The sequence below is a fragment of the Eutrema salsugineum genome, unplaced genomic scaffold (assembly GCF_000478725.1).
Source record: "Eutrema salsugineum unplaced genomic scaffold, Eutsalg1_0 scaffold_1, whole genome shotgun sequence".
NCBI classification, from domain to species: Eukaryota; Viridiplantae; Streptophyta; class Magnoliopsida; order Brassicales; family Brassicaceae; genus Eutrema; species Eutrema salsugineum.
The window spans coordinates 2,698,896-2,722,168 of NW_006256909.1; the positions used below are offsets into that span (position 1 = coordinate 2,698,896).

Genomic DNA, 23,273 nt, shown 5'->3' on the forward strand with positions numbered 1-23,273 from the left:
ACGAGGCCACAATTTATATAGGGTCGTACGGACCGATCCTGTAGTATCAATCACTTATTAATTAAACCCAAGCCAAGAAACAAAGAGTGAAATGCTTTGCTTCCCCTTTGTTGTTTGAAACAAATATAAACTATTATCACCTTCTTCACTCCCTTATAACTCTCTTAGCAGTCTAACCCACTGCAGATTCCAAAACCAGTGTCCCAATTCCCTATATAAATTTTTCATTTTGCCAACACATAATTTTAATACCAAAACCTGATAGAGCCATTAAATGAATGAAATGCGTTATCACTTATCACAAAGTCAGAGAGATTGATTTTGGATCATGTTAGAATCCATATCCGTTTTGGTGTTGATCTCCTGCTCGTCGGGATCTTCTTCCTGTACCGGGAGATGCCGAGTATGAACTGCTCGTGGAATACGTCGATGAAGATTTCGGTAAGTCCAGATGTTTTGACACACTTGTTGTATCGGCGCCACGATTGTACACTGATTCTGCTTCTAAAGGCAACTCGTCTAGTGTCTGTTTAACACACACAACCATATAGTTATGCAAACACAATTTTTTTTTGCTGAACGGAACGAGGTATACTAACAATTGTATGTACAGAATTAGGTCTGGCTGAGAATATACCCTGTAAGCTTGCTGAAGAATGTGGAGAGTCTCCTGCGTGCGTTTCCTCTTAACTGCTATCTCATCTGGCTCTTGCAGCATTTCTTCAAACAAGTTCTCCCTGCACCAGATGATACAACTAGCCAGTAATTAGAGACTATCCAACCACACATGCGAAGCATAAGAAAAAAAGAAAAAAAACACAGGCATCACCTGTAAAGCTTCTTGATAAAGACATTATGCAGCTCACGTTTCGTGTGATTTACCTGAGTATTGTATAGAAATAGTATCAGTATGTTCACAGTTCGGTTAGTTTAAGATAGCAACAGGGTTTTGTTGCACAAGATGAATAAACTGCTTTACATATGTAAACTCTTTAACGAGAGAATTTCTAAAAAGGATCAAATAAGGACGGGTACTTGCCAGGAAATGCATGATTGCTTTTGGTACCGAGTCCTCAATATTCTTCCTCACAATGTCATAGTATGACTTAAGTAACAGTTTGGTTATCTTAATCTCGACTGTTTCTTGTTCTGAATGGGTTTCGGATGGCCTCAAGACAGCTGGGGGCTACAGGAAAGCATAGCAAACAGTTTTAGTTGAATGAATAAAGCATGTCGTGGCAGTATGAATCATATAAGTCGGCACAGAAGACAAACCTCCTTTAGATAGATCATCGATAAGTTCTGAGACATATCCTCGACAGTTTCACTGAATGGTTTATTTAAATAGTTTTCTTTGGTAGCTGCCCGAGAATCACCCCCTCGGAAAATTGAAGGGATACCCATACCCCACCTCGAATCACTCGAATTTGCTATCAAGCATCATACGTCCAATAAAACCACAATTAAACTCAACCTAGAATCTCAAGCTCTTAAACACATAGATTCATCAGACAGCCAAAACAATGTTAATTAATCTCTTGCATGCAACGGAAGGACAGCAATGAGAACATTACCAGCTGGTGCAGCTTTTTCAGCATCTGTAGATGCAACTCCCTAGGAAGATGTCATGGAGTTAAGTGTCAGATAATAACTCTTTTTCTTGGAAATTTCTAATCTGCTCATGGGCGTTTAGCGCCAACCCACAGTGCATATATAGATATTTTAACTATAGAAAATAAGAAATGACATACCTGTTCAGCAACTATTCCATTAGATTGTCTCCCGAGAAAAGATCGAGATTTCACCTGACTTGCCGAAGAAGATGTTCTATCAGGCTCTACTGTCTCCTGTTATATCAAATTAAACTGATAAGGAAACACTACAGAGCATATAAAAAACACAAAACTGATTTTATGTGTTGCTCAGAGTACTTCATACCTTTGGTCGTGCCACAGGATGGGGAATCCTAGAAGACTTCACTTCTTGCATTGCAATCTCCACGGCCTTGGTTCCACCAATAAAATTTGGATGTGAAGTGTTTATGTAATCCATCTGCAGACAGCACCCACGAAGCTAACATTACCATTGAAGCAATATTGACCACCAACACTAATAATTTAGTTCAAATTTAAACAAACTAATCAACAAAAAAACGAGAAAATCACTCCTAAACGACCAACATGAGAAAAGATCAGTCTGTGCTCCTTTTACACAATACAGGGTCTCAATTGATAAATTATTTATGGGACGTCAATGATCATAGGGATCTCCAGTTCATTATACAGACCTCCATATCAATGATATCCCCGATCATTGCTTCTGAGGGTTCAAGACCTTCTCGCAGAAAATCCCCGATAACTTCATCCATGCGCTTTCTCAGAACCGGGAAGCGCTGTAACTCACTCATCATACATCTATGGCTAATCTGTTAAGAGAATTCAAATTAATGTAGAATATAGAGCAAAATATCATTTATTAACAACCCAGAAAATAACCTAACCTTTATGAGTTCATCAAAAATGAACCTAGCACACTGAAGGCTAGGATCTAGCAAACGAGATATCTGCCGCCTAACAAGAACTTCAAATGGAACCTATGCAGAGAAGATTGAAATCAAGATATTGTAATTAGACATCCCAGGAAGTAGAAAGGTAAGGAAACATAGGATAACATCTGAACATGCTTATAAACATATAAAGAAACCTACGTCTGGAACAAATAATGCGGATCTTGGACCAGTTGCATTCTGGATTGCAGTCCGAATATCATCATCTGTCAAGTCTTCGCATGGATCAACCTCCTGAAAGGCAATATGAAGGAAGTCCATCAGTCCAAATTCTCAGAAATCTACCTCAAGCACCTCCGAAATCATAGACAGATTAAGCAAAAATTGATTAGAAATAGAAATCAAAGCTGTGCAAGCGAACCTCCAAACTCTTAACAAAGATTGATTGGAAAATATAGTGAATTCTTGCTCCTCCAGAGAGCTCGGAGGTGGACATTTCTTCACTTTTCCCTTCCAGCAATGAAGAGTATGCTGTTTGAAAAAGTTAACCATGAGACTCACTATTAACCAAAAAAGCATAGATCAAATGATCCATTGTCTCAACTAAATTATCATCTTCATACATTACCTTCACAATATTTTGAAAGAAAGTTGAGGAGAAGAGCTCCTTGACCAGCCTACAGATTTAAAGGACAATAAACACCCTCAGAACAGGATACGTTTAAGTATTTTAAGATTTTTAAGAATTCATCGAGATGAAACAAGTCATAACCGAATGAAAACGTAGCATATAAGAAATTTAATTCAAAATGTAGACACTTAGAACAATTAAACTACGCACTTGCCAACAATCTTCCTTGCAAATAGAACACCTTCAAATGCTAATTCTACTAGTTATTTTTTTTTAAGTCTAATAAAAAAATTCCATGAATGTCAAGAACACAGGGCACATGCATGAGCAAATAGTCTGGAAGAGCAAAGTACTCAAAAGAAAAGACTAAGCAAAAGACACCATTAAGTGGGACAAACGATAAGTTACCAAAGCCAATAACAGTGTCATAGACAAAGAATTCGGAAAATAACTAGGCAATAAATACATACCCTTGATTCTGTAATTTCACCATAGCTTTGATGCTCCTTAGCTGTAGCAACCAAAGCATTACTTATACGCGACTTCAAATCAGGCAGCAGAACCTTGATATGTTGAACAAGAATCTAGAAACAATGAACCAGAAAGACTAGCTTCTATTAGTCATGTTCTTATACAACAAAGTCATGTTCTTATATAACAAGTAACAATGCCATATATGAAGCCTATTAGAAGGGAAGAAACTAGTCGTCAACAATAAAAAATTTCAGTATATGAATCAACTTTCAAAATAAACAATGATCCTGATTGACAGAAATTATACTTGTACATAGAACTCTTAAAAAGGCGAATAATGCATAATTATCTCGTAATAGATATTTATCCAGAAAGGTATCCCTTACGCGTAACTGAAAAGTGAGTTAATTAAAAAAAAAACCTGGTTTAGCTTCTTCGCTAGCTGAGGGATACCCAAACGATCAGCAAGACCATGATAAGCCTGTGTAGTAGCAAAAACGGAAAAAAAAAACTATAGTCAGGACAAATCGCAAGATTATCAGAAAGCGAGTCGAAAAAATTGATGCAGTCATACTGGACGACTCCGGAAGAATTTCTCTTCTGCGCTAAGTGCTTCCTTGATTGAACGGTTTAGCAAAATATCCTGTTGACAAGAAAATAAAGACCAAAATGAATTTAAACGTTGTAATAATGCAGAACCACAAAATAAAAGCAAAACAATATCACCAGCATTGAAATGATTTGGTGGAGTCTAAGAGATCAAGTACAAATAAAGGTAGACTATCAAAAAGTAAAAGAAGAGTTGCCATACTATATGATAGAAACACAAGACATATAAGCACACGACTACAGCTTTACCTCCTGGCAACGGTTTACGACTCCCACATATCCAAGTCGTAGAGGAACAACTTTTCCAAGAAGTAGATTGCGAGCATCGGTACCTTTGTCCATGATATCCAACTGAAAACATTGAGAGAAAATATAGTAAAAACACATGGAAAAGAGGAACAACTTTCTTTACGACCATACAAGAACGATAGAAAACAAATGTCTGGACAGAAAATATTCACCTTTGTGATAACACCTATTGTTCTGTGACCTGGAAACAGTATTGATACATGAAAGGTAAAGATGAGTAATGTCAGATACTACCGATCAAATAAATAGTTTTAACTCGTCATTGAGCTTGTTAGCAGAAGAACTCACAATCAGGATCGGCGTTTCCTGCAATTTGAAGGGCATCTGAGTTTGCCAAATCGGAATTTGCGGGAGTAACAGCCAGAATCAGGCAGCTAGGTTGCTTGATGTAAGACAAGATCATGGTTCTTATACGTGCTTCAATGTCGGTTGGCTGGTCACCCACGGGAACCTTGGTTATACCAGGAAGATCCACAAGCGTGATATCCAACACATTAGGGGAAAATATCTTTAGACGAATCTGTTTGTCTGATACACCTTTGTTCTCTCCTGCTAATCTATTCGTCTCAGCCTACAAAGATGTTGCCATTTATACATTAGAGCAGTCAAAGGTAATGGTAAAGCAAGCTACAAGGGGAAACGAACTTGGAATTCGATTGGCCAAAATGGTATAACTCAAGCAGAGACATAGAGCAATGAATTCAATAAGAAAGAGAGGAGCAAAAACCTCAATTTCACGGCGAATCTCAGAGAAATCATAGATACGATGGTTTTTAGGAAGGTGAAGGAATTCCCCCCACTCGTCATCGGATCCTCCATTAGAACGGCTTTTGGTCTGGAGGAGCTGGAGAACGAGAGGGCGACGCGTGCAGATATCATTACCACGAGGGAGAAAGTCGCGGCCGACGAGTGCTTCGAGGACGCTGGACTTGCCACTGCTCTGGCTTCCGACGACAGCTACCTGAGGAAGCTCGATTGACGACTGGCTTCCAAGCTGAGCGAATATGTCCTGTAGCTTATTAACAATCGGAATCACGGAGGATCCCAACGGCGCGGCTTTGTTAGCGGCGGCAGGCGAAGGCGGAGAGGTAGAAGGAGGAGTCTCGCCGGTTACTTCTTCAGTCGCCATCGATGGATCGAAAATTGAATGACCAAAAGGCTAGGGTTTTTGGCCTTTGGGTAGAGTTCGTGCAGGAGAGGAACTGGGGAAGAGAGGGTCAATACTCGATTTCGTGCTTACTGTAATCGAGAAGACAGATCCTCTCACGAATGAATGATAGAGAAGAATTTTATTTCTTTTTCACGCTAATTTTATATCTCTAGTTTTACTTTATCATCAAGCTCTTAATTTTTCATTTTCAGTTTTGTTCTAAAATAAAATATTTTTTTTTACTTGGGATATTGGAAACGTGAAGAAGCCGCATTTCACTCTCGATTAACTAATCAAATTAAAAAAAAAAACAATCAAATGTTAAAATCAAGGATCACCGTCATGAAACTATCTCACCGTGTTGTACAAGGTCCAAGTCCGAATCTAATAAACATTTTCAATTTTTAATAACCAGTCTCCTTTTTTTTTTTCTTTATGCAAGCTTGTTAAATTATTATGTGTAAGAAATGTATTAGAGCTCAACTGGCTGAAAAAGAGTTGTGTACATTACTACTATGTTTAAAATGTATGTAAAAGTAGTTAAGAGCTTTGGTACGTCTCGGAAATTCTCGGTAAGGCTGGAAAAATTTAAAAGTGAAGTGGGTGTTTTAGTCTTTTCAAGCTGATAGAAGAAGAACAAAAACTATCATCAGAGAGACATACAATAATTTGGAGGTGAGAGGAGAAGAAGATCTGTCATCGAGCTGTCTTGTTCCGATTTGAAAACTGGAAAAAGGTCGTCAGAAGAAAGGATGAATGTAGAAGAGGAGATTCAGAAACTTGAGGAAGAGATCCATCGTCTTGGTTCTCTCCAGTCCGATGGCTCTTACAAGGTCCCTCTTTTTTGTCTCTGTTTCTCTTTCTCTTTAATCCTCAAGACTACTTGGTGGAGGATGCTCTTCGATTTTCCTTAAATCTGGAATCTGTATTTTCAGTTTAAAATCCTTTTGCTCTTATCTCAAGATCGTTAATTGCTCTTCTTGTTTTACGCTCAGATCTACAAAATCGTTAATCCTCCCTGTAAAATGAATGTTTGATTGATAAAATCCGTCCTGATGATTGCTTTGTGGATTCAGGTGACGTTTGGAGTGTTGTTTAATGACGACCGATGTGCCAACATCTTCGAAGCATTGGTTGGGACATTGAGAGCCGCCAAGAAGCGCAAGATAGTGGCATTCCCAGGAGAACTCTTGCTTCAAGGCGTTCACGACAAGGTTGAGATCACTCTCCGACCACCTCCACCACCGCCTCAAGCTGTCGCCGCCACTTCCTAAGTTCCCGTTTTTGTTTTGTTTTCTCTTTTTGTTTTTTTTTTTCTCTGTGTGTAATGAAATGATGAACTGGATGATCAATGATTGCCTTTGCTTTGCTTCTCTCTATTGGTATCACATCTAAGCTTTGAGCCATATTTTCAGTTGTTGCAACAATGACATTCCACTAGACAGATTCTTTTCTCTTTTTTTTTTCTGCATTACAAAACTGAAAATATACAAGGAAAATATATATAATAACAACTCTTACCAAGTTTATATCGCTGAGAAGCATACATTATTATTTTTTACAAATAGCTACAGACATCTCCAACCTTACAATCCAGTTTCCTTTCTGACAAAAGTCTCAGAATCCGACTAATGATCAATTACTCTGGCTGTCTGGCCATGCGTTAAAATCTAGCCGCAATTTAGGTACTTTAAGTCAAGCTCCAGAAGAAAAGAGCCAGCGATGAGCTCATTACTGGTCCAGATATATAAGAGTGAACCACGAACTTGCAATCTTAGGCATAACCCATCCCATGAATCTGCAATACTGTAACCTTTCTGAGGATCGACTTCATATCTGCTCTGTATCGAGGAGTACACTTACAATGGTTATAGCCAGAAGAAAACCCTTCCTCGATTGTAGAGGGAGAAGACAAAATATAAAACTACGATTGAAGCCTCAGGCGGTTGAAGAACATCACAAAGTGATATTCAGGTGCCCAGTAGACAAATCCAACCACGGGTCCTCCTTTGACATACTGCATCAAAACCATAATTTAACAAACATGTCAAACTTTTGAGCTTGGATCATGTACAAGTTGGTTTTAGTTCAGTAAGAGATGAAGAGAAAAAAACCTTGCCATCCAGGATAACAAGCTCCCCATCTACCCATCTTGGATTACGAAATCCAGGATCAGCAAGCCTCCCTTGACCTTTGTATCTAGCAATCTGTATTTTTTTTTTTTTTTTTTTAAATGAAAGACTACATTAAGAAGCTATACAAACTAGAACTCCAATAGGAAAACAAAGCTTAATGATAAATTTGGATAGTCTTCTTAAGCATACCACTCCAAATTCTTCGGGGATGAGTCCTCTATGTGGAAGCTCATAACGTCTACCAATCTTTGCGCGAAATGCCACCTGTCATGAGATACGACTGTGATAAGGCCCCAATAAGATATTGCAATCAAAGAGTCTTTCGGGAGAACATACAAAAAATGAAGGATATCGCAAAGTACGTAGAGGTATATTGATTAATACATCCAAGTGAATACTGCATGATAATGTTTCCTTTCTTGTATAGTCAGAAAAGTAAATGAAAGAGCCATGAACATAACGGCTTGTTTATTTTTCACCATATTGGTAACGCACTATCCTCTATTCTTCAATTAGGTTTCACCTTCAACAACTGTAAGCATGGAAGTTCTAACACAGACCAATTCAATTGCGTGTTTTCATATTTGTGCTAATACCTCATACTAGAACAAACAAAGAAACTAACCTTCCCAGCAGGCACATAAGGATCTCCAGTTAATTTCACAGCTTCGACATATTCATAAAATTCAATATCTGTTGACTTCTTTGACTCCTTCCCACCTTTCCACTGGCCAAATTTGCGTTTCAAATGAATTACTTCTGATGTATACAGCCCATGTGCGCCAATATATAGTCCTGGATAGAGACGAACATAAATTTTCAAAATCCACTCCATAATGAGAGCTGAAGTGAGAAGGAAAAATGTTATTTATATTGAAGGATAGCAAAATTTGAAGTAATCTCGCACCACACGGAAAAAATGTAACTGACAAAATTGTAATAGCTGAGGTGCCACCCACTTGTAGAGCTCGTTTCCATTTTCTTTAGATAGATGCAAAACAACTGTAACGTTCAATCAATTTACTCACTCACCATCTAGAGGATCTAGCGAAGGTGTCACATCAATGCGACGGAATTTCGTCAAACCCGACAACTGTTGACGGTTTTGAGCCTGACTGAGAGTGAGGCTTAATAGCTCCCCAACATCCTTAAGCATCTGCAAAGCGAATTTCTAGAATAAGCTGGGACTCCCTTTTGCAGTAAAACAAGAAGGAATAAAATAGTCAAAACACACAGCAAAACAAACCTTGAGAGAGATCTTCTTCTCTTTCTCAATGGATTTGGCCAAATCAACCATAATGTTATCAATCCTGCGTCTGCTTTGGCGGTTACCTTTTCCATCAATTAATGTACCTTCCACACCCTTGGACTCTTGTACGTTTAAATCTTTCTCTAACCGAAGATAAAATGAAGACCTCTCCACAGATTCCAGATTGGCAGGAGATCGAAGTGACTCTTTCAGAGGTTGATTTCCAGAGAGCCGATCAACGATATCGCTTATCACAAACTTAACTGCGATTTCTCTCCCTCCGTTGTTGTCAATGATTTCATCCGACACTGATTCCAATTCGATGTCAGAACTTTTTTCATCGATTTCAGCCTTAGTTTCATCTTCCACTTCTATATCTTCTATATCAAAATCGTTCTCTTCATCTTCTTCATCAGCAATCTGTTCAATAACTTTTGAGATGAAATCCTTGTCCACCTTTCCAGGCGTAGTTACTTTCATAACCTTGACTTTGACCCCAGGAATCATATCTCGCAGAAAACTCTGGAAACCAGAAGATTCCTCAAGGAGATCAGAATCGTCGTCTGAATTATCACTATCTTCATCTTCACTACTCTCGACAGCAAGATTGCCTGCATCTTCCTTTCTACCCGGTGAAGTCAAAACCCTGGGAGAATTCAAAGTTCTGGTAGGCATAGTTGGAACGTCCGGAAAAATCTCTTTCCATTTCAAGTACACAGCCTGAAGAAGCACGCATCCAAAATAATAAAACATAATTTAACATCAAAATAGACACATTCGTCGTGAGATAATAACATAGATAAGTTTCCGGTTTGCTATCTATTCCAAAAGGTCAGCTTCCAAAAAAGAACAAAATTCATCGAAATAAACAAAGAATGATTCTCTAATGGATATCCCAAGTACTCAAACTTGACAGTAACTATATAGGATTTAGGAGGGGCAAAAACCTGTTTTTTGTAGTTCCCTTTTCCATCGAGTGTCAGAAAGATTTCAAAAAGAGGAGCACCCGCAGCGGATGTGCTAAGCTGCCTGAGAGAGAAAGGATTTCATATAAAGCAATTTTTCAGAGAAACGAATGACCTATAGAAATTGGGTTTCTGATACACAAAACCTCACTGCCACAGATATCTGATGAGCTAAGAAGATATAATAAGTAATTACCGAGGATTATAACTTCTTGCCACATATCGTCCATGCTCTGCGGTAATTTGAACAATAAGACCAAAAGGATCTTTGACATCTTCCGAAATACCCGACCACCACCCTACCTGCAAGCCATATAGAAAAGACATTGTAATACCTCAAAACAGAACCTTTCTACATCTATAAGGAGCTAAAACAACAGTTAAAAAAACAAAAATCTATAAAAGAAACAAAAAAAGAAACAAATAACGAGCTCACCAACCCAGCACCAGCTTTGTCTCGCAAGTATACAGCATCCTTGTAACGCTCTTCAAGAACAGCTTTCTACCACAAAGGCAAGAAATAGAAAGAACATAATTTAGAATACAATCCAATGAAGTTTCAAAATAGTGTTTAGAGACTATGATTTCATATTTTACATAATAGAGTTTATACATTAAATCTGGACATCACTCTGCCAACAGCATCGTTTGTAGCTGCAGCTGCAATCGCCACCTTCAGCCTCGCAGCATCATCATAATCTTCTCGTTTAATGGCTCGGCTCAATTGCGACTGTATCCAAATACAATATCTCCGGATTAAACACATTTTCTCCACAATTTTTTTTTTTTTCGAAATGAAAGTTGTCATAGAAGCCATGGGAAAATGGGAAAATGGAAGGAACCTTAAGGACGGAGAGGAGACGGTCTTGGTCATCAATTTGATCGAAATGCTTCTTCCATCGCTCCCAATCCCAATCATCGTCCTCTATCTTGATATCCCCGGATACTTGCTCGACGTCGTCTCCAGCATCCTTATCCTGAGACCTGTACCAGCTCAAGACCGAATCAAAGCGTTTGATGGCGTTCTTGAGGACATCCTGAATCGCGGAGTCCCATCTAGGGTTATCGTCGGAGGAAGCAGAGGATGGATTTCCGCCGGAGGAGGAGGAGGAGCAGCGGCAGAGGGCGGCATGATCGGAGAGACGCTGGGGGTAAAACGGTCTTTTGGTGGGAGTGAGCCGGGATGACGTGGCGGTAGCCGAGAAGGCGAGGTTTTGTGACGGCGGCGTGGATAAGGAAGGCATCGCCGGAGAGAGAGAGAGAGAGAGAGAGCTTTGGGGGAATAATTTGTGTTATGTGGCTGATATGGGCTTTTGTGTTCAGCCAACGGAATTTTGACTTGTGACTGTGTATTATGTTTGTTTATGTGGTTATGTTATTAACCAACCAAATGCAACGTTTTTTCGGATGTCTGTTTTTGTTTTTGCAGGATAGATATTAGAGCAAACGAACGCACTACTTATCCAAAAAAAAAAATAATTTCTGTACCGAAAGAAAGAAAAAAAAAGTTAAATGTTTTGTTAGAAGTTTTTTTTTTTGGCTATGTACTACTACTGTCTACCTCAAAATCACTGAATATTTGTTATTTTTATGAAATGGAGAAGAAAAAAAAAACTATCATAGGATCAGGAAGATACATGTACCTCACTTGATAAGATACAAACTTGCAATTTTAGAATATACAAAGTTACAAACCAATGCATATGTACAAATAGTTCAGTAAGAGGCCAAGATATATACTCTCAATGAAATAGAGATATCCACGAAAGGTAGGCACAAACCTATTCCGAAACCGAAAATTGTATGGCAAAAATTTCACAAATAATGATATAGCAATATTGTTGTGAGTTGTGACATACGCGTGTAATGCATATTTCAAAGTTAACGAGGACTTAATCCTCACAACGCATACAAAGAAACAACCTAAACAAGGAATAAAAAAATGGAGTTTCTCGAAAAAATTTCAATGGGTCTCCGTGTCTGAATGAAGCCCAACAAGGAAGCTGGTGACGCTCGCTTGAAAGCCTCGTGGTCTCGCCAGTCTAAGACACGTGGGGATACAATCATTGAAAATATATTTTTTTTTTTGGTCGACATTCAAAATATCTTTTTATGGAAATATCGGGAATCAATCAGTTTTTGTAGCTGAAATAATAAAATTATTTATTTTCAGAGAAGCTTGAAGAAAGAAAATAAAAAAATAGAGTTAGTTAAAGCAGTGATGTCAAAAAAAGGAATGAAAAGAGAAGGCTTGATCGACCGGTGAAAGAATCCCGCTTTCAAGTAGTAAACACTTGTCTCTCAAATCGCATATATCCCGAAGACGGTGGATCTTCGCCGGAGCAGAGGTACTACTATCTCACGTGGAAATCGGTTTCAGATGGAGAGAGCTGAGGAACATGAAGAAATCGTCGAACCTTCTTCCGGTTCCGGATCCTCAAGATCGAGGCCCAGTAACAGACCCGACCCGTTCCTTGTTGTTTGCAGGTGCTTCAGCTTCGTCACCTCTCTCATCGCCATTCTCTGCGTTGTCGTTAATGTTCTCGCTGCCATTCGCTCCTTCCGGGACAGCCACGATGTAAGTAATCTCTCTCTTCTCCATCTTCTCCCTCTTTCTCTTCCGATCTTCGTCGTCTGAAGCTTTTTTATGATTCCATGGCAGATATTCGATGGAATATTCCGGTGTTACGCAGTATTGATTGCTTGTTTTGTTGTTCTCGCCGAGACAGAATGGGGTTTTATCCTCAAGTTTTCAAAGGTTCATATCTTTTTTTTTTTTTCCATTTTCTTCTACTATGTACACTTAATAAATTTGCTCATCGTTTAATTTCTCTTAGGTACTTGAGTACTGGGCTGGGAGAGGAATGCTTCAGATTTTGTAAGTTACAGCTTTGTAACTTCCTCTTGTACTTATTTTGTTGGAGTGGATCTTGTGTTGTTCTGCTTCAGCCAATTCAAGGCTCATGGCTCAAATTGATTGATCTTGAGATTTTTTAAATTTTCTGACCAACTCAAGAACGAGACCATTGTGTCATATATAAATATATTTGCTTTGGTCATTTCAGTGTTGCTGTGATGACAAGAGCTTTCCCTGACTTTATGACTCAAAAGAAGGATCTCCTGCTTTTACAGAATATCGCAAGCTACATGCTCCTGGCTTGTGGTCTTATCTATGTCATATCAGTACGCTATCACAATTCATCCTGAAATTTCACAGCTGCTTCTTCGTCCTTTCTTTCTTTTGCCTTACTGTTGAATCTGTTCATATATACTTTTTTGGTAGATATTGTGGTTGCATCTTGCTTATCATAGTCCGTTTCACTCGACTATTATTTCATGGGATTGTGCATCTCGTTCTTTTTTTTTTTTTCTTTTGATCAATCTCTTTTCAATTCTGCCAAATATTTGATCGTCCTATGTTTGTTTTCGTTTGTAGTCTTACAGTCTAGTAATCTTTGATCGTTGTCTGAACTTCAGGGAGTTCTATGCATTGGCTTTCTGAAGCGTGCTCGACAGCAGAAGGAAGTTTCAAGAGAACAAGCTGTCAAGGATCTTGAGGCAAGTATTTATAGTATGTTTGCATTGAGTTTCCATTGTCTATTTGCAATATCTATCATGATATGTGATTGGAGATGGCTTCGAAATCCTTGTTGACCCTTGTTATTGCAGGAGATGGCCAGACGCAGGGAAGAGTTGGAACAATTGCTCGTGGAGCATAGGAGTAGAGACGACGAGGTGTGAATGTGACCACACGTAAAGCTTCATTGGATGGACGAAAATATGTTTCTTTTTGTATTAAAGGATTGTGTGAGCTCTCTGTTTTCATCCTCTCACTTGGATAATAATAACAAGCAGTTCTTTTTTTTTTTTGTCTACTGAAAAACGAAGCTTTGATACTTGTCTTATAAGAGACGAGAGCAGTATTGAGTATGAAAATCGACATATTATAATGTAAATTAGTTGCAGACTTGCAGTATAAAATTTGAATTTCTACTCAGAAGAGAAGGATAATTCATTCTTCTATTTACTCATAAGTCATAATGGGGTAAGCGAAGTCAAATATAACAAGAATATTGCATGGGATTGGCGATATTCGTCTTCTACAAACATATCAGTTTTTTTGGCCTCTTGGACATGACATTCGAGCTTGTAGCTAAGAAGTTTCCTTTGTCTTTAAGATTATCGCTTGCGGCTGAGCTTCCCTCATCATCAGACAACACAAGAAGAATCTTGTTGTAGCAAGAGGCAGCATCTGAATCTCTACCCTTGTCCACTCCTTTTTCAATCGATGCTGAATCAGACTTGATATCTCCGGTTCTTTGAATCTCTTTGGATTCTCCAGTAACCCGAAGCAACTCATTGTCATCTTCGTCTTTCACCTCAACTTCACATGAATCTTGGGAATCAGAGACGTATTCTACTGAAACAGTTTCGTCATCATCACTGTCTTCAATGTAAAGCATGCACTGCTCTTTTCGTAATGTTTCCATCTTTTGACCAAAAGATTCTTCTTGTATGTCCAATGGCAAATGGGTTTTTTTCTCACCACTTTCTTGAACTTCTTCCTGGTATAGAATCGCTCTCAACGTAAGATAACTAGCAGCAGAATCTAAACTGAAGAAAGAGAAAAGGGAATTACCACTATAGGCGACATAAAGACCTTTTGGCGCTTAGCAGACTTAGGCTCATAACTTCCTGCTTTAAAAATCTCTTCGCAAAGAATCAGATCTTGCATGTCGCTTGCAGAGGGACAAGTCTTTGTTTGGGGAATGGATGTGACGGTTGATGAGGAACTATCAAATGGTTTTCTCCAGCTACAAATCTCATTCACATTCTCGCTTTCATTTTCTTGATCATTCCTGTTGGAAACTCCGCAATGAGGTGGTTTACTTTTGGCATTAGCTGGAAGAATACTTGGATCATGACCTTTGTGGAGATTGTAAAGCAATTCTAAGATGTATCCACGCTTTAGTGAAGCTTCCTTTGGAGGAAACCAATTACGAGTTAGCTGAAAAGAAGCGGAATATAAATTAAAGCACCCCCTTCAAATCACTGTCTCTTGCTGGAGTATTTCATATCATAAGAAAAATGAAGATCTTCACATAAGGAAACTACTAGAGCACAAAAGACTCCAGATTGGACGCGAATTAAGAATTCCTTGTTTGCATCAATTTTCTAAAATATATTTCGTCAAACATGTAATAATTACCAGGATTTAAGGACTTGACAGATTAAACGAAAATAATCTCAAATGCAACTTCATCAGCTAAGACGATGGACAAAAAGACAACTTACAAAATTTGCTGATCTCGTGATAAGGGAAGGATTGAATTTAGCAGGAGCTTGAGCCACAAAAAGATCCAAATAGTGGAGCAAAAAGAGGCCACAGTCAAACGAATTCTCTTGCTGCGGGAGCTGAATTTGTTATACGAAGCTATAGTATTAGAATGGTCACTGAAGAAATTTTCACAAAGTCCACAACGAATATATCGGTTGACTGCTATAGAATAGTAACATGTTTCTCGAAGAAAGTCTACCAAAACTGATTTGATATGTTAGACACAAACAAGCCTACAGAGTAAAGCTTCACCTATCAAGCTCATCAACATGTTTGCACGCATACATGCAGGGGCACTATGTAAACGACGATAATCTAGAACCAGAGCTTTATACAATCAGGAGAGGACTATATTAATATTAGTTTTGAGCCTTCTATCTGAGTTCAAGATAATGTGATCCTTGTTAGGAAGCAGTACCTCAAGCGATATGAGCTGCATATTTGAAGCTCTTGAAAGATCATATCTTGTCTTTCCTTGCCTCGCTTTCCACTCTTCACGTAGGTAACTGTAATCAAATTATTGACATTTAAGTATTCCACTTATGCTGTACAACAGATATTTATGATAAAGTCCATGCATTTGACTAGGCCTGATGAGGAAAAGTGAAATACGGAAGAGTAAGAAGATGTATATGGATAGAAAATTAATGAAGACTTCACAAGTAAAAAACCAATACGAAACCAATGACGAACTGCAAACTAAACATCGCACAGTCAGCTTTGATCTCAAACCAAAAATTGGATCCAGCCTCCTATGCAATGCATAAGTTGCACCCAACACTATATTAACCAGCAATAACTCGAGAGACTATATTCAAAAGTATCGTGACTTAAAATGGTCTCTTGAAACAAAGATGTCAAGAGCGAGTAAATGCCATGGCAGTGAAAATTAATGAAACGTTGTAGAGCATACCTCGGAAAAATGTTTACGAGACCATCTTTGTGGCTTCCTTTAATTGAGTCCAGATGCAAGATGCAGGGAACCCTTGATGGGTTTTTAACTTCATCATCAGCAGAGTGAAATTTTATATCTAGGCTGTTAAAATAAGTTAAACAAGCATAAGAAAATAACATAGCGAGGTAATCTTACCAGGAGAAGGAACCAATTCACCAGGATGGCAGATGATAATCAGACTCCAGTGAAAACTGCAATCAAATGCAAGTATGAGTCGTCTTATCAGCGGTAAGAAAACTAGTTATGTGTGTGAAATATGTTTTCACCTGCAGTTTATAGGAATAAATATGTAATCTTTTTCAAAAAGATCCACATTCTTAGTCCACTTCTGCACGCGCTGGTATGCTTCCCTTCCTCCAAACGCGCTAGGTGAATCTTTGTCTAAGTTCGCCAGCTTACGAAAAAAGAAACAATTGAAAAAGTGGAACCTGCCCCGTTCCTCTGGAGAAATTCGACTCTTAAGGTACCTGCACGTCTTAAACACAACTTTACAAGTTAACTCAAGGAAAAGGTAAATATAAATGAAAGATACAACAAGGTTTAAATCATAATATACACCCCTACGACTCATGCTACAGTTTTTTCATATCTAAACAAACGAGAAGAGACCTCACTTTTAACTCATGAAAAAATGACGCACCTAGTCTTGCAGTTTTTGGCTTGTAGGCATTCTATGCTCTACAAATACAGTTTATATTTCCTTTTAATGTTAAGTCAATATGAAAGATAGTAACTTACGTAATATAAAAATCAATGATTGTATCATTAATGAAGCGTCTTGGCTTCAGAAGCTCAATGTCTTGCTTCCTAACTACTACCGCATCTGTGTCTCCTTGAGGGTAAACTAGATCTTCAAATGAATCAGCAAGACTGTAATATCAGAATACAAACACTCAAGAGGTAAGATAAAACTAAACCGGGCGTCAATATATAAATTATTAAAAAGCACCATATACAAGCTGAGTATATATTTCAGGGAACTAGATGGGGCACAGAACCACATTCATCATCATATTGCAAAACTAAAACAAAATTCTACCATATTTTGCACACATCTAACTCTCAGGTCAGCATACATAAGTAAGAAAAGCCTTTTTTGTTGTCAACGGGATGTCTTAACAAAATCTTAGTAATTCAAAAATAAGAGCACATCACCAAGTTGTCAGATTACATTTACCAAAATTCATATGAACCACGTTATTCGAATGATATATAGTTCATACTTACTTGGTGAGTGAAGTTCCCAAATCTTGTCCACTACAAACACTTGCCTCGCTTTCTCTGTCAACATTCAACAACGACAAATTTAATGTTAGAACCCGCCAGATATTTTTCCTATATTCTCTTTCTCCCTAAACCTTGTATAGGATTTACACCATAAGTAGGTACTAACACAATGGTGCCAATAAGTATTTTCCTGATGACTTACGTTATGGTATCAAACCAAATATCCTTGTATCTCGAGTCCAGCAATTTGATGGTTTCTACTTCATTAGACCATTTAGGATCATAAACGGAAAATTTTAGGAGATCAATGCCTGTCAGCATGGGGGGAGATGTTAGTTAGACTAGAGTTGACGTTGTAAACATCAAAAGCTACTAACAAAGAGATATGATGTGTATGCCGTTCTTAGTCAGCTAACAATTTCCAATTTAAAATTTCCACTCCCATTTAAACAACACTAACATAAACAAATGTAAACTTATGGTAAACCTGAAGTCTCTTTCGCACTGTCAACGTCTTTAGGGTCCCTAGACTTCAGAAGAACATTGACAAAGGCAGCCTCAACCTAAAATTTACAACTCAAGTATCATAAAAAACCATAAATGAAAATCTAGCAGTGAGTTACTGAGTAGAACTCACCTCTGAACACCACTGAGACTCAATTCTGATTATTTCTTCTATTTTCCACTGACAACAAAATGTCTCTTTAGTTGCATTTACTGATGAACTTTCAACATTCATACAGTTGCGTGAAAATGTTAACTTGGAGTTTGTACAGTATATATCTCCATATATAATAACATCAGGGAGAATGAGAACTTGTGAATTCTCGGAAGCCTGTAAATGCAGAAAAAGAAAAAGCATGAGATATTTTCTGCATATAAACCCACAAGCATAACTCTTGAGACAAACAGCAAATCGAAAACTTTTCAGAGGAGTTAAAGCTTATGGTTTTCAATTTTTTGTGATCCTTAACTATCTCTAATAAATATTACATACTCGAAAAGACTTACAACTTCATGTGGATCAGAAGCAGAATTCGTAGCTTCTTCTCCGGCTGAGGCTAAAACGATTCAGAAGTTTCTTTAGAGCACGCAATTTTGAGGGGAAAAAACAGCAATAATATCTGAAACTAAAGAGAGAGAATACTAAAATGCTAAAAACCTTTATCATTTTCCGACAGAGATGATGAAGTTGATGAATCGATATCAATGCTTCCATGAAAGCCATCGGAGATTACATCAATCAGGTCACACTGCAATATATTGTACAACAAAATTAGAAAATTTCTAGACAATTTTATTCCTTATAATAAGTCCTTCCTCACTGCATGACAAACGCTCACAGTTCCATATCTGCTGGGTTCACACCTTGGCTGTTCTTCTTTTTCTTGGACTGCATAAACCAAAATAAGCTTAGCCAAAGTAGATGAAGAATTGATCAAAGTTCAAGGAAATGGTGACACTGGAACGGAGCTTTCTCCAGTAACTCATAGAGACAATCAGTGATGATAATTCATCTTTTTATATGATCAAATACTTTAATCACAATAAAGAATAGTTATTCAAGGCTCATTCCAGTGTTTCAAGTGCCAAACAGCTGTGCTGACATAAATATTCTAAGAACTAAACTCCAATTTAGGTAATTGCTGATCTACCACACTAGCATCTGAAAATTTGGAACTCTACACTTTTCTCAGAACAATTTCATCATTTGTAACTAAAAATAGACATTCACAGTCGAGAAATGTCCTCCATGATGTTCTAATCTTACTTATACCTTCGACATCGAGAACTATCCGGTCCATTTCCTTTCTCTCGGTTGGTGTGTCCTGCGCAACTGCAATAGAAAGTGTGAATAACACTTGATTACTCGACTATATTTTAGATACATCTCGAAGATTCGTAGACACTAACAAACTCGAATTCAACAAATTTGAGTAAAAGACCAACTTGATTTTTCGGATTATCAAATACATGTCCAGGAAAGCCGAAAACAAATCGACGCAAACATTCAATAGAAAAATTAAGAGCAAAAACACTTACAAAATCGAAGGAAGTCATACTTATCGATGGCGCTTTTAGTTCCTGGGGAGCCGAACTTGCGGAGGAGTTTCTTCGACATCTCTTCAACATGTTCCTCCTCGTCAGTGAAATCGTATACTCCGATCAGTTCGCACTTACCGAGGGATCGAACTGACGGCAGAGTCATCGCTGCAGCAGCCAAATAGTGAGTTACAGGTCCGACGAGTATAGAAGGATAGAAGCGTATTCTGAAATCTGAACGATGCACCGAGTGACGGAATTTTTGAATTCGAAATCGATTCCGGTTTTGTTGACTATTTTTCCTGGTTTTTGGAGATGACCCAAGAATTTTAAAATCTACTGATTACTGATTCGGAGGACCGATACTGGGTAGAAAAAAGTATGGGAACATTTCTACTGATTACAAAAGTTACTTCCACAAAGTTTAAATATAGAAATTTATTAATGTGCGGTCCAATCGGTTTGATTTCATTATATTTCGTTTATATTTTAGTGAAATATTATACGTATAGACTTTTCTAATATAGTAATTTAGTACATTGTGCATTTTAAAGCTTATCATGATATTTAGAGTTTAGAACTTTGGATGTTAGAAAATAAATAAAAATATTTTAGAGTTTGATTAGGTAACACGTGTGGTTTTGATTGTTGAACTAACTTTAATCCGAATCCATAAATGTCAAAAAAATAATATGAAAAAACACATTAAGTTGAGCTAACAAAAGCTCAAGCCAACCATACAGAAACCATACAACATACCTACCAAAAACCATACTAGAAGAAATTGTTTAAGAAGTCTTTGTAATCCATATAGACTCTTGCCACTATATAAACTCAATAACATATCCTTGAATGTCTCATCAACATAAAGCAACAAAAGTGAAGCAATTACAGAGGCTTAACTATTGCATAACTGAAGATTCATCAACACACTCAAAATGGCATCATACAAACTCTTTCTCATGGCTTTGTTAGTAAGTCTCTCTTCATCTATTATGATCAGCACTTGCTCGGCCTCACGCCACCTTCTCCAGCAACAACCTCTTCCTCAAATTCCAAATGTGCCTATTCCGAAAATGGGATTACCTCCATTGCCATCAACGTTGCCACTACCAACTCTTCCCACAATTCCCAGTACTGCAATGCCTCCATTTGCAATGCCATCAACTTTGCCACAACCAACTCTTCCCACAATTCCCAATGCAATGCCTCCACTTGTAATGCCAACTTTTCCTTCATTTCCGACAACCATCCCATCTCTTCCGACCAATCTTCCATCCGTTCCGTTCTTCTCTCCTCCGCCTTCTACAACTACATCGAGTCCTTGAATTATCACTTCTCTTATAATATATATTGTTGTGTGTTTTGAATTTCTTGATGACGCTTGGCCGTAATTTGTACCTTTAATTTTCCTTTTTGATTATCATTATGTTGTATTTTACATTTGTGTGTACTTGTGAAAGTGCTTATTTCTTTACTCATGATACTAGACATATTCTTATGTTTGTAATATTTACGTGTAAGTTCTTATATATAAGTGCATATGTATTCGTTAAATTTGCATGTAAAAGACTATATCAAATATTTCAGTCGTATATGAACAATCAATCTAGTTTGTAGATATATCAAAATAAGTACATATTTCCCTTTCTCTCGTTTCTTTAATTATCTACTACCAACTTTGTGAGCAAATTATATATATAAAAAAAGCTTTTTAAACTTGTAGAATCTAAAACAAGAAGCATGTGTTGGTCGATGTTAAAAGCTGCCCCAAATGTGGGCGCAGATTTGATAACGTACTTTTTCAAACATGCAATACATCAACTTATTTGGCAAATAAAGTTAGCTTCAGTTTTCCTCACGAGTTTCATTTCACCCATTTCATCTGATAAAACCATTCTCTTTCTTCACGTTCATTCACTCTCCCCCCATTCACAATATGACTAAACGCAGCGTTTCATGGAGGCTTGTTACCTGCTTTGCGTCTCCTAATCTATCCTTGAACGTCTTGTGCCTCGTCGTCACAATTTTTGTTCTTCTTCAAAATCTGGTCATTTCACATTACCAACAACCCATTTTACTCCCTCCTTCCCTATTCACATATCTGAATCAGCAAAAAGAGCCTAAAGAAATATCTAAGAACGAGACGGCTTACTTGGTGGAGACGCTACGTGAGTCGGTAACATTTCTTCCCCTCAAAGACCTTCGTTTTTCAAATAAACCCCTCGTAGGTCATACATGGTTTATGAGCTCTCTGTACGATAACCAAACCAAAGGCGAGGTTCAATATCAAGAATTTCCTTCAGATTCTTCCAAAGGAAGGCTTTTGTGCTTGAAAGGGGTTGATGATCACGATGGGTCATGGAACTACTATGCACTGGCTTGGCCTCAAGCTCTCCCGGTCAATGCCAGTCTCCAGGAGGGCTTCACATTTGTATCCTATAACCATTACGATTATGGTAACATGTGGCATGGACTATCCTCCATGGTCCCGTTTGTTGCTTGGAGCTTACGAAACCAATGTGCAAAACCTCAGAGATGGGTTTTATACCACTGGGGAGAACTAAGGTTCAAGATGGGGAATTGGTTGAGCGAGATCATCACAGCGACTTACGGCCAAGAACCAGAATTCTTACGGTTTGTAGATGAGAACAGGCCGGTTTGCTTCGAGAAGGCGGTTGTTATGAGACACAACGAAGGTGGAATGTCAAGGGAGAGAAGAATGGAAGTCTTTGATCTCATTAGATGCAAAGCGAGAAACTACTGCAACATAAGCTTGACCGAGAGATCAAAACCGCGAATCGGTATGACATTGCTTATGAGAAGTGGACCAAGATCGTTCAAGAATGAGTCAGCGGTGATCAATGTCTTTAAGAGAGAGTGCAAGAGAGTAGATGGATGTGAATTGAAGGTTGCTTATTCAAGTAATTTAACATTTTGTGAACAGGTGGAGCTGATGAGTATGACTGATGTGTTAGTGTCACCACATGGTGCACAGCTCACTAATTTGGTTCTAATGGACAGAAATAGTAGTGTGATGGAGTTTTTCCCCAAAGGATGGGTCAAGCTTGCAGGAGTTGGTCAGCTTGTGTACCAATGGGGAGCTAATTGGTCAGGAATGAGACACGAAGGCACGTGGCATGATCCTGTTGGGGAGAGATGTCAGTTTCCCGATACGGATAGGCGATGTATGTCGGTATATAAGAACGGTAAGATCGGATACAATGAGACTTATTTCGGCTATTGGGCGAGGAGAGTTTTGAATAAGTTTAGCATAAGAAAGACGCAAGATGTTGTAGAACGCAAGCACGGCTATAATGGTTCGTTAGATGGGTGTCGGTGTTAATGGAAAATCAGGTAACCAAATACTCAGACTTCGAGTATGTATGATTCATTTTTCTTCCAAAAATATTGTCATCTAGTAAAATTATTTTTTTTACATCAATGTTTGTTCCAATTATGACCGAAATCGCCACTTTAACAATTCTTAAAGTTGTACATTTGATATCACTTAAAGATTACAAAATTGTTTACATTTTACACATTCACTAGATCTAGATGACTTAGGAAAAATGTACAAGATAACATCTTTGACAAAATATTCAATTAGGAAATACAGTAACATGTAAAAATTAGATATATAACAAAATTTCATGGCATACTACATTCATATGATCATATC

At 38.0% G+C, this 23,273-nt stretch overlaps 7 protein-coding genes across 7 annotated transcripts; 3 read left to right on the forward strand and 4 right to left on the reverse strand.

Moving 5' to 3' along the window:
• Nucleotides 1-44: 44 nt before the first annotated feature.
• LOC18029222 (dynamin-related protein 3A) lies at nucleotides 45-5,809 on the reverse strand. The gene is made up of 20 exons (XM_006412267.2): nucleotides 5,257-5,809; nucleotides 4,818-5,100; nucleotides 4,682-4,710; nucleotides 4,470-4,571; nucleotides 4,186-4,254; nucleotides 4,033-4,092; nucleotides 3,608-3,721; nucleotides 3,135-3,183; nucleotides 2,928-3,037; nucleotides 2,708-2,800; nucleotides 2,501-2,593; nucleotides 2,288-2,425; nucleotides 1,939-2,052; nucleotides 1,752-1,847; nucleotides 1,575-1,614; nucleotides 1,276-1,430; nucleotides 1,040-1,186; nucleotides 830-882; nucleotides 638-737; nucleotides 45-526 (listed from the first exon to the last, which is right to left on the reverse strand). The coding sequence occupies exons 1-20, from the start codon at nucleotides 5,656-5,658 to the stop codon at nucleotides 332-334; spliced, it is 2,442 nt and encodes an 813-aa protein (XP_006412330.1). The 5' UTR covers nucleotides 5,659-5,809; the 3' UTR covers nucleotides 45-331.
• A 371-nt stretch (nucleotides 5,810-6,180) lies between these two features.
• Nucleotides 6,181-7,085, forward strand: LOC18029223 (costars family protein ST45-2). Its single transcript, XM_006412268.2, has 2 exons — nucleotides 6,181-6,512; nucleotides 6,756-7,085. The coding sequence occupies exons 1-2, from the start codon at nucleotides 6,432-6,434 to the stop codon at nucleotides 6,951-6,953; spliced, it is 279 nt and encodes a 92-aa protein (XP_006412331.1). The 5' UTR covers nucleotides 6,181-6,431; the 3' UTR covers nucleotides 6,954-7,085.
• A 95-nt stretch (nucleotides 7,086-7,180) lies between these two features.
• Nucleotides 7,181-11,346, reverse strand: LOC18029268 (protein EXECUTER 1, chloroplastic). Its single transcript, XM_006412270.2, has 11 exons — nucleotides 10,871-11,346; nucleotides 10,642-10,758; nucleotides 10,465-10,530; nucleotides 10,225-10,331; nucleotides 10,011-10,092; nucleotides 9,061-9,783; nucleotides 8,847-8,970; nucleotides 8,440-8,609; nucleotides 8,004-8,078; nucleotides 7,794-7,886; nucleotides 7,181-7,696 (listed from the first exon to the last, which is right to left on the reverse strand). The coding sequence occupies exons 1-11, from the start codon at nucleotides 11,270-11,272 to the stop codon at nucleotides 7,604-7,606; spliced, it is 2,052 nt and encodes a 683-aa protein (XP_006412333.1). The 5' UTR covers nucleotides 11,273-11,346; the 3' UTR covers nucleotides 7,181-7,603.
• An 835-nt stretch (nucleotides 11,347-12,181) lies between these two features.
• LOC18029269 lies at nucleotides 12,182-14,009 on the forward strand. Its single transcript, XM_006412271.2, has 6 exons — nucleotides 12,182-12,606; nucleotides 12,691-12,786; nucleotides 12,866-12,906; nucleotides 13,094-13,211; nucleotides 13,506-13,586; nucleotides 13,698-14,009. The coding sequence occupies exons 1-6, from the start codon at nucleotides 12,409-12,411 to the stop codon at nucleotides 13,767-13,769; spliced, it is 606 nt and encodes a 201-aa protein (XP_006412334.1). The 5' UTR covers nucleotides 12,182-12,408; the 3' UTR covers nucleotides 13,770-14,009.
• Nucleotides 14,010-14,077: 68 nt separating this feature from the next.
• LOC18029270 (probable ubiquitin-like-specific protease 2A) lies at nucleotides 14,078-19,801 on the reverse strand. Its single transcript, XM_024149626.1, has 17 exons — nucleotides 19,592-19,801; nucleotides 19,326-19,385; nucleotides 18,892-18,941; nucleotides 18,711-18,801; nucleotides 18,560-18,609; nucleotides 18,186-18,383; nucleotides 18,036-18,111; nucleotides 17,751-17,859; nucleotides 17,549-17,602; nucleotides 17,060-17,191; nucleotides 16,588-16,788; nucleotides 16,457-16,512; nucleotides 16,280-16,367; nucleotides 15,785-15,872; nucleotides 15,324-15,443; nucleotides 14,668-15,036; nucleotides 14,078-14,593 (listed from the first exon to the last, which is right to left on the reverse strand). The coding sequence occupies exons 1-17, from the start codon at nucleotides 19,755-19,757 to the stop codon at nucleotides 14,129-14,131; spliced, it is 2,373 nt and encodes a 790-aa protein (XP_024005394.1). The 5' UTR covers nucleotides 19,758-19,801; the 3' UTR covers nucleotides 14,078-14,128.
• A 653-nt stretch (nucleotides 19,802-20,454) lies between these two features.
• On the reverse strand, nucleotides 20,455-21,085 carry LOC112081866 (putative mediator of RNA polymerase II transcription subunit 17). Its single transcript, XM_024148651.1, has 2 exons — nucleotides 21,046-21,085; nucleotides 20,455-20,992 (listed from the first exon to the last, which is right to left on the reverse strand). Exons 1-2 carry the CDS (start codon nucleotides 21,083-21,085, stop codon nucleotides 20,640-20,642), a joined length of 393 nt encoding a protein of 130 aa, XP_024004419.1. The 3' UTR covers nucleotides 20,455-20,639.
• Nucleotides 21,086-21,530: 445 nt separating this feature from the next.
• On the forward strand, nucleotides 21,531-23,059 carry LOC18029272. The gene has a single exon (XM_006412274.2). It carries the CDS (start codon nucleotides 21,531-21,533, stop codon nucleotides 22,935-22,937), a length of 1,407 nt encoding a protein of 468 aa, XP_006412337.1. The 3' UTR covers nucleotides 22,938-23,059.
• The last annotated feature ends 214 nt before the right edge of the window (nucleotides 23,060-23,273 follow it).

What these genes read in the sequence shown, in the direction of transcription:
- LOC18029222 (XM_006412267.2), bottom strand. Translation starts at nt 5,658, where the DNA reads ATGGCGACTGAAGAAGTAACCGGCGAGACTCCTCCTTCTACCTCTCCG. An exon ending in TCTTTCAAAATATTGTGAAG is followed by an intron (nt 3,038 to 3,134) that starts GTAATGTATGAA and finishes TTTTTCAAACAG; the next exon opens with CATACTCTTCATTGCTGGAA. An exon ending in TTTATCAAGAAGCTTTACAG is followed by an intron (nt 738 to 829) that starts GTGATGCCTGTG and finishes CATCTGGTGCAG; the next exon opens with GGAGAACTTGTTTGAAGAAA.
- LOC18029223 (XM_006412268.2), top strand. Translation starts at nt 6,432, where the DNA reads ATGAATGTAGAAGAGGAGATTCAGAAACTTGAGGAAGAGATCCATCGT. An exon ending in AGTCCGATGGCTCTTACAAG is followed by an intron (nt 6,513 to 6,755) that starts GTCCCTCTTTTT and finishes TTGTGGATTCAG; the next exon opens with GTGACGTTTGGAGTGTTGTT.
- LOC18029268 (XM_006412270.2), bottom strand. Translation starts at nt 11,272, where the DNA reads ATGCCTTCCTTATCCACGCCGCCGTCACAAAACCTCGCCTTCTCGGCT. An exon ending in GAGTGATGTCCAGATTTAAT is followed by an intron (nt 10,531 to 10,641) that starts GTATAAACTCTA and finishes CCTTTGTGGTAG; the next exon opens with AAAGCTGTTCTTGAAGAGCG. An exon ending in TCCCCGAAGAATTTGGAGTG is followed by an intron (nt 7,887 to 8,003) that starts GTATGCTTAAGA and finishes AAAAAAATACAG; the next exon opens with ATTGCTAGATACAAAGGTCA.
- LOC18029269 (XM_006412271.2), top strand. Translation starts at nt 12,409, where the DNA reads ATGGAGAGAGCTGAGGAACATGAAGAAATCGTCGAACCTTCTTCCGGT. An exon ending in CCTTCCGGGACAGCCACGAT is followed by an intron (nt 12,607 to 12,690) that starts GTAAGTAATCTC and finishes ATTCCATGGCAG; the next exon opens with ATATTCGATGGAATATTCCG. An exon ending in AAGCTGTCAAGGATCTTGAG is followed by an intron (nt 13,587 to 13,697) that starts GCAAGTATTTAT and finishes TTGTTATTGCAG; the next exon opens with GAGATGGCCAGACGCAGGGA.
- LOC18029270 (XM_024149626.1), bottom strand. Translation starts at nt 19,757, where the DNA reads ATGACTCTGCCGTCAGTTCGATCCCTCGGTAAGTGCGAACTGATCGGA. An exon ending in CTTCTGATCCACATGAAGTT is followed by an intron (nt 18,384 to 18,559) that starts GTAAGTCTTTTC and finishes CTGCATTTACAG; the next exon opens with GCTTCCGAGAATTCACAAGT. An exon ending in ATTTGGTTTGATACCATAAC is followed by an intron (nt 17,603 to 17,750) that starts GTAAGTCATCAG and finishes GAATGTTGACAG; the next exon opens with AGAAAGCGAGGCAAGTGTTT.
- LOC112081866 (XM_024148651.1), bottom strand. Translation starts at nt 21,085, where the DNA reads ATGTCTAGTATCATGAGTAAAGAAATAAGCACTTTCACAA. An exon ending in AGAAATAAGCACTTTCACAA is followed by an intron (nt 20,993 to 21,045) that starts GTACACACAAAT and finishes GGAAAATTAAAG; the next exon opens with GTACAAATTACGGCCAAGCG.
- LOC18029272 (XM_006412274.2), top strand. Translation starts at nt 21,531, where the DNA reads ATGACTAAACGCAGCGTTTCATGGAGGCTTGTTACCTGCTTTGCGTCT.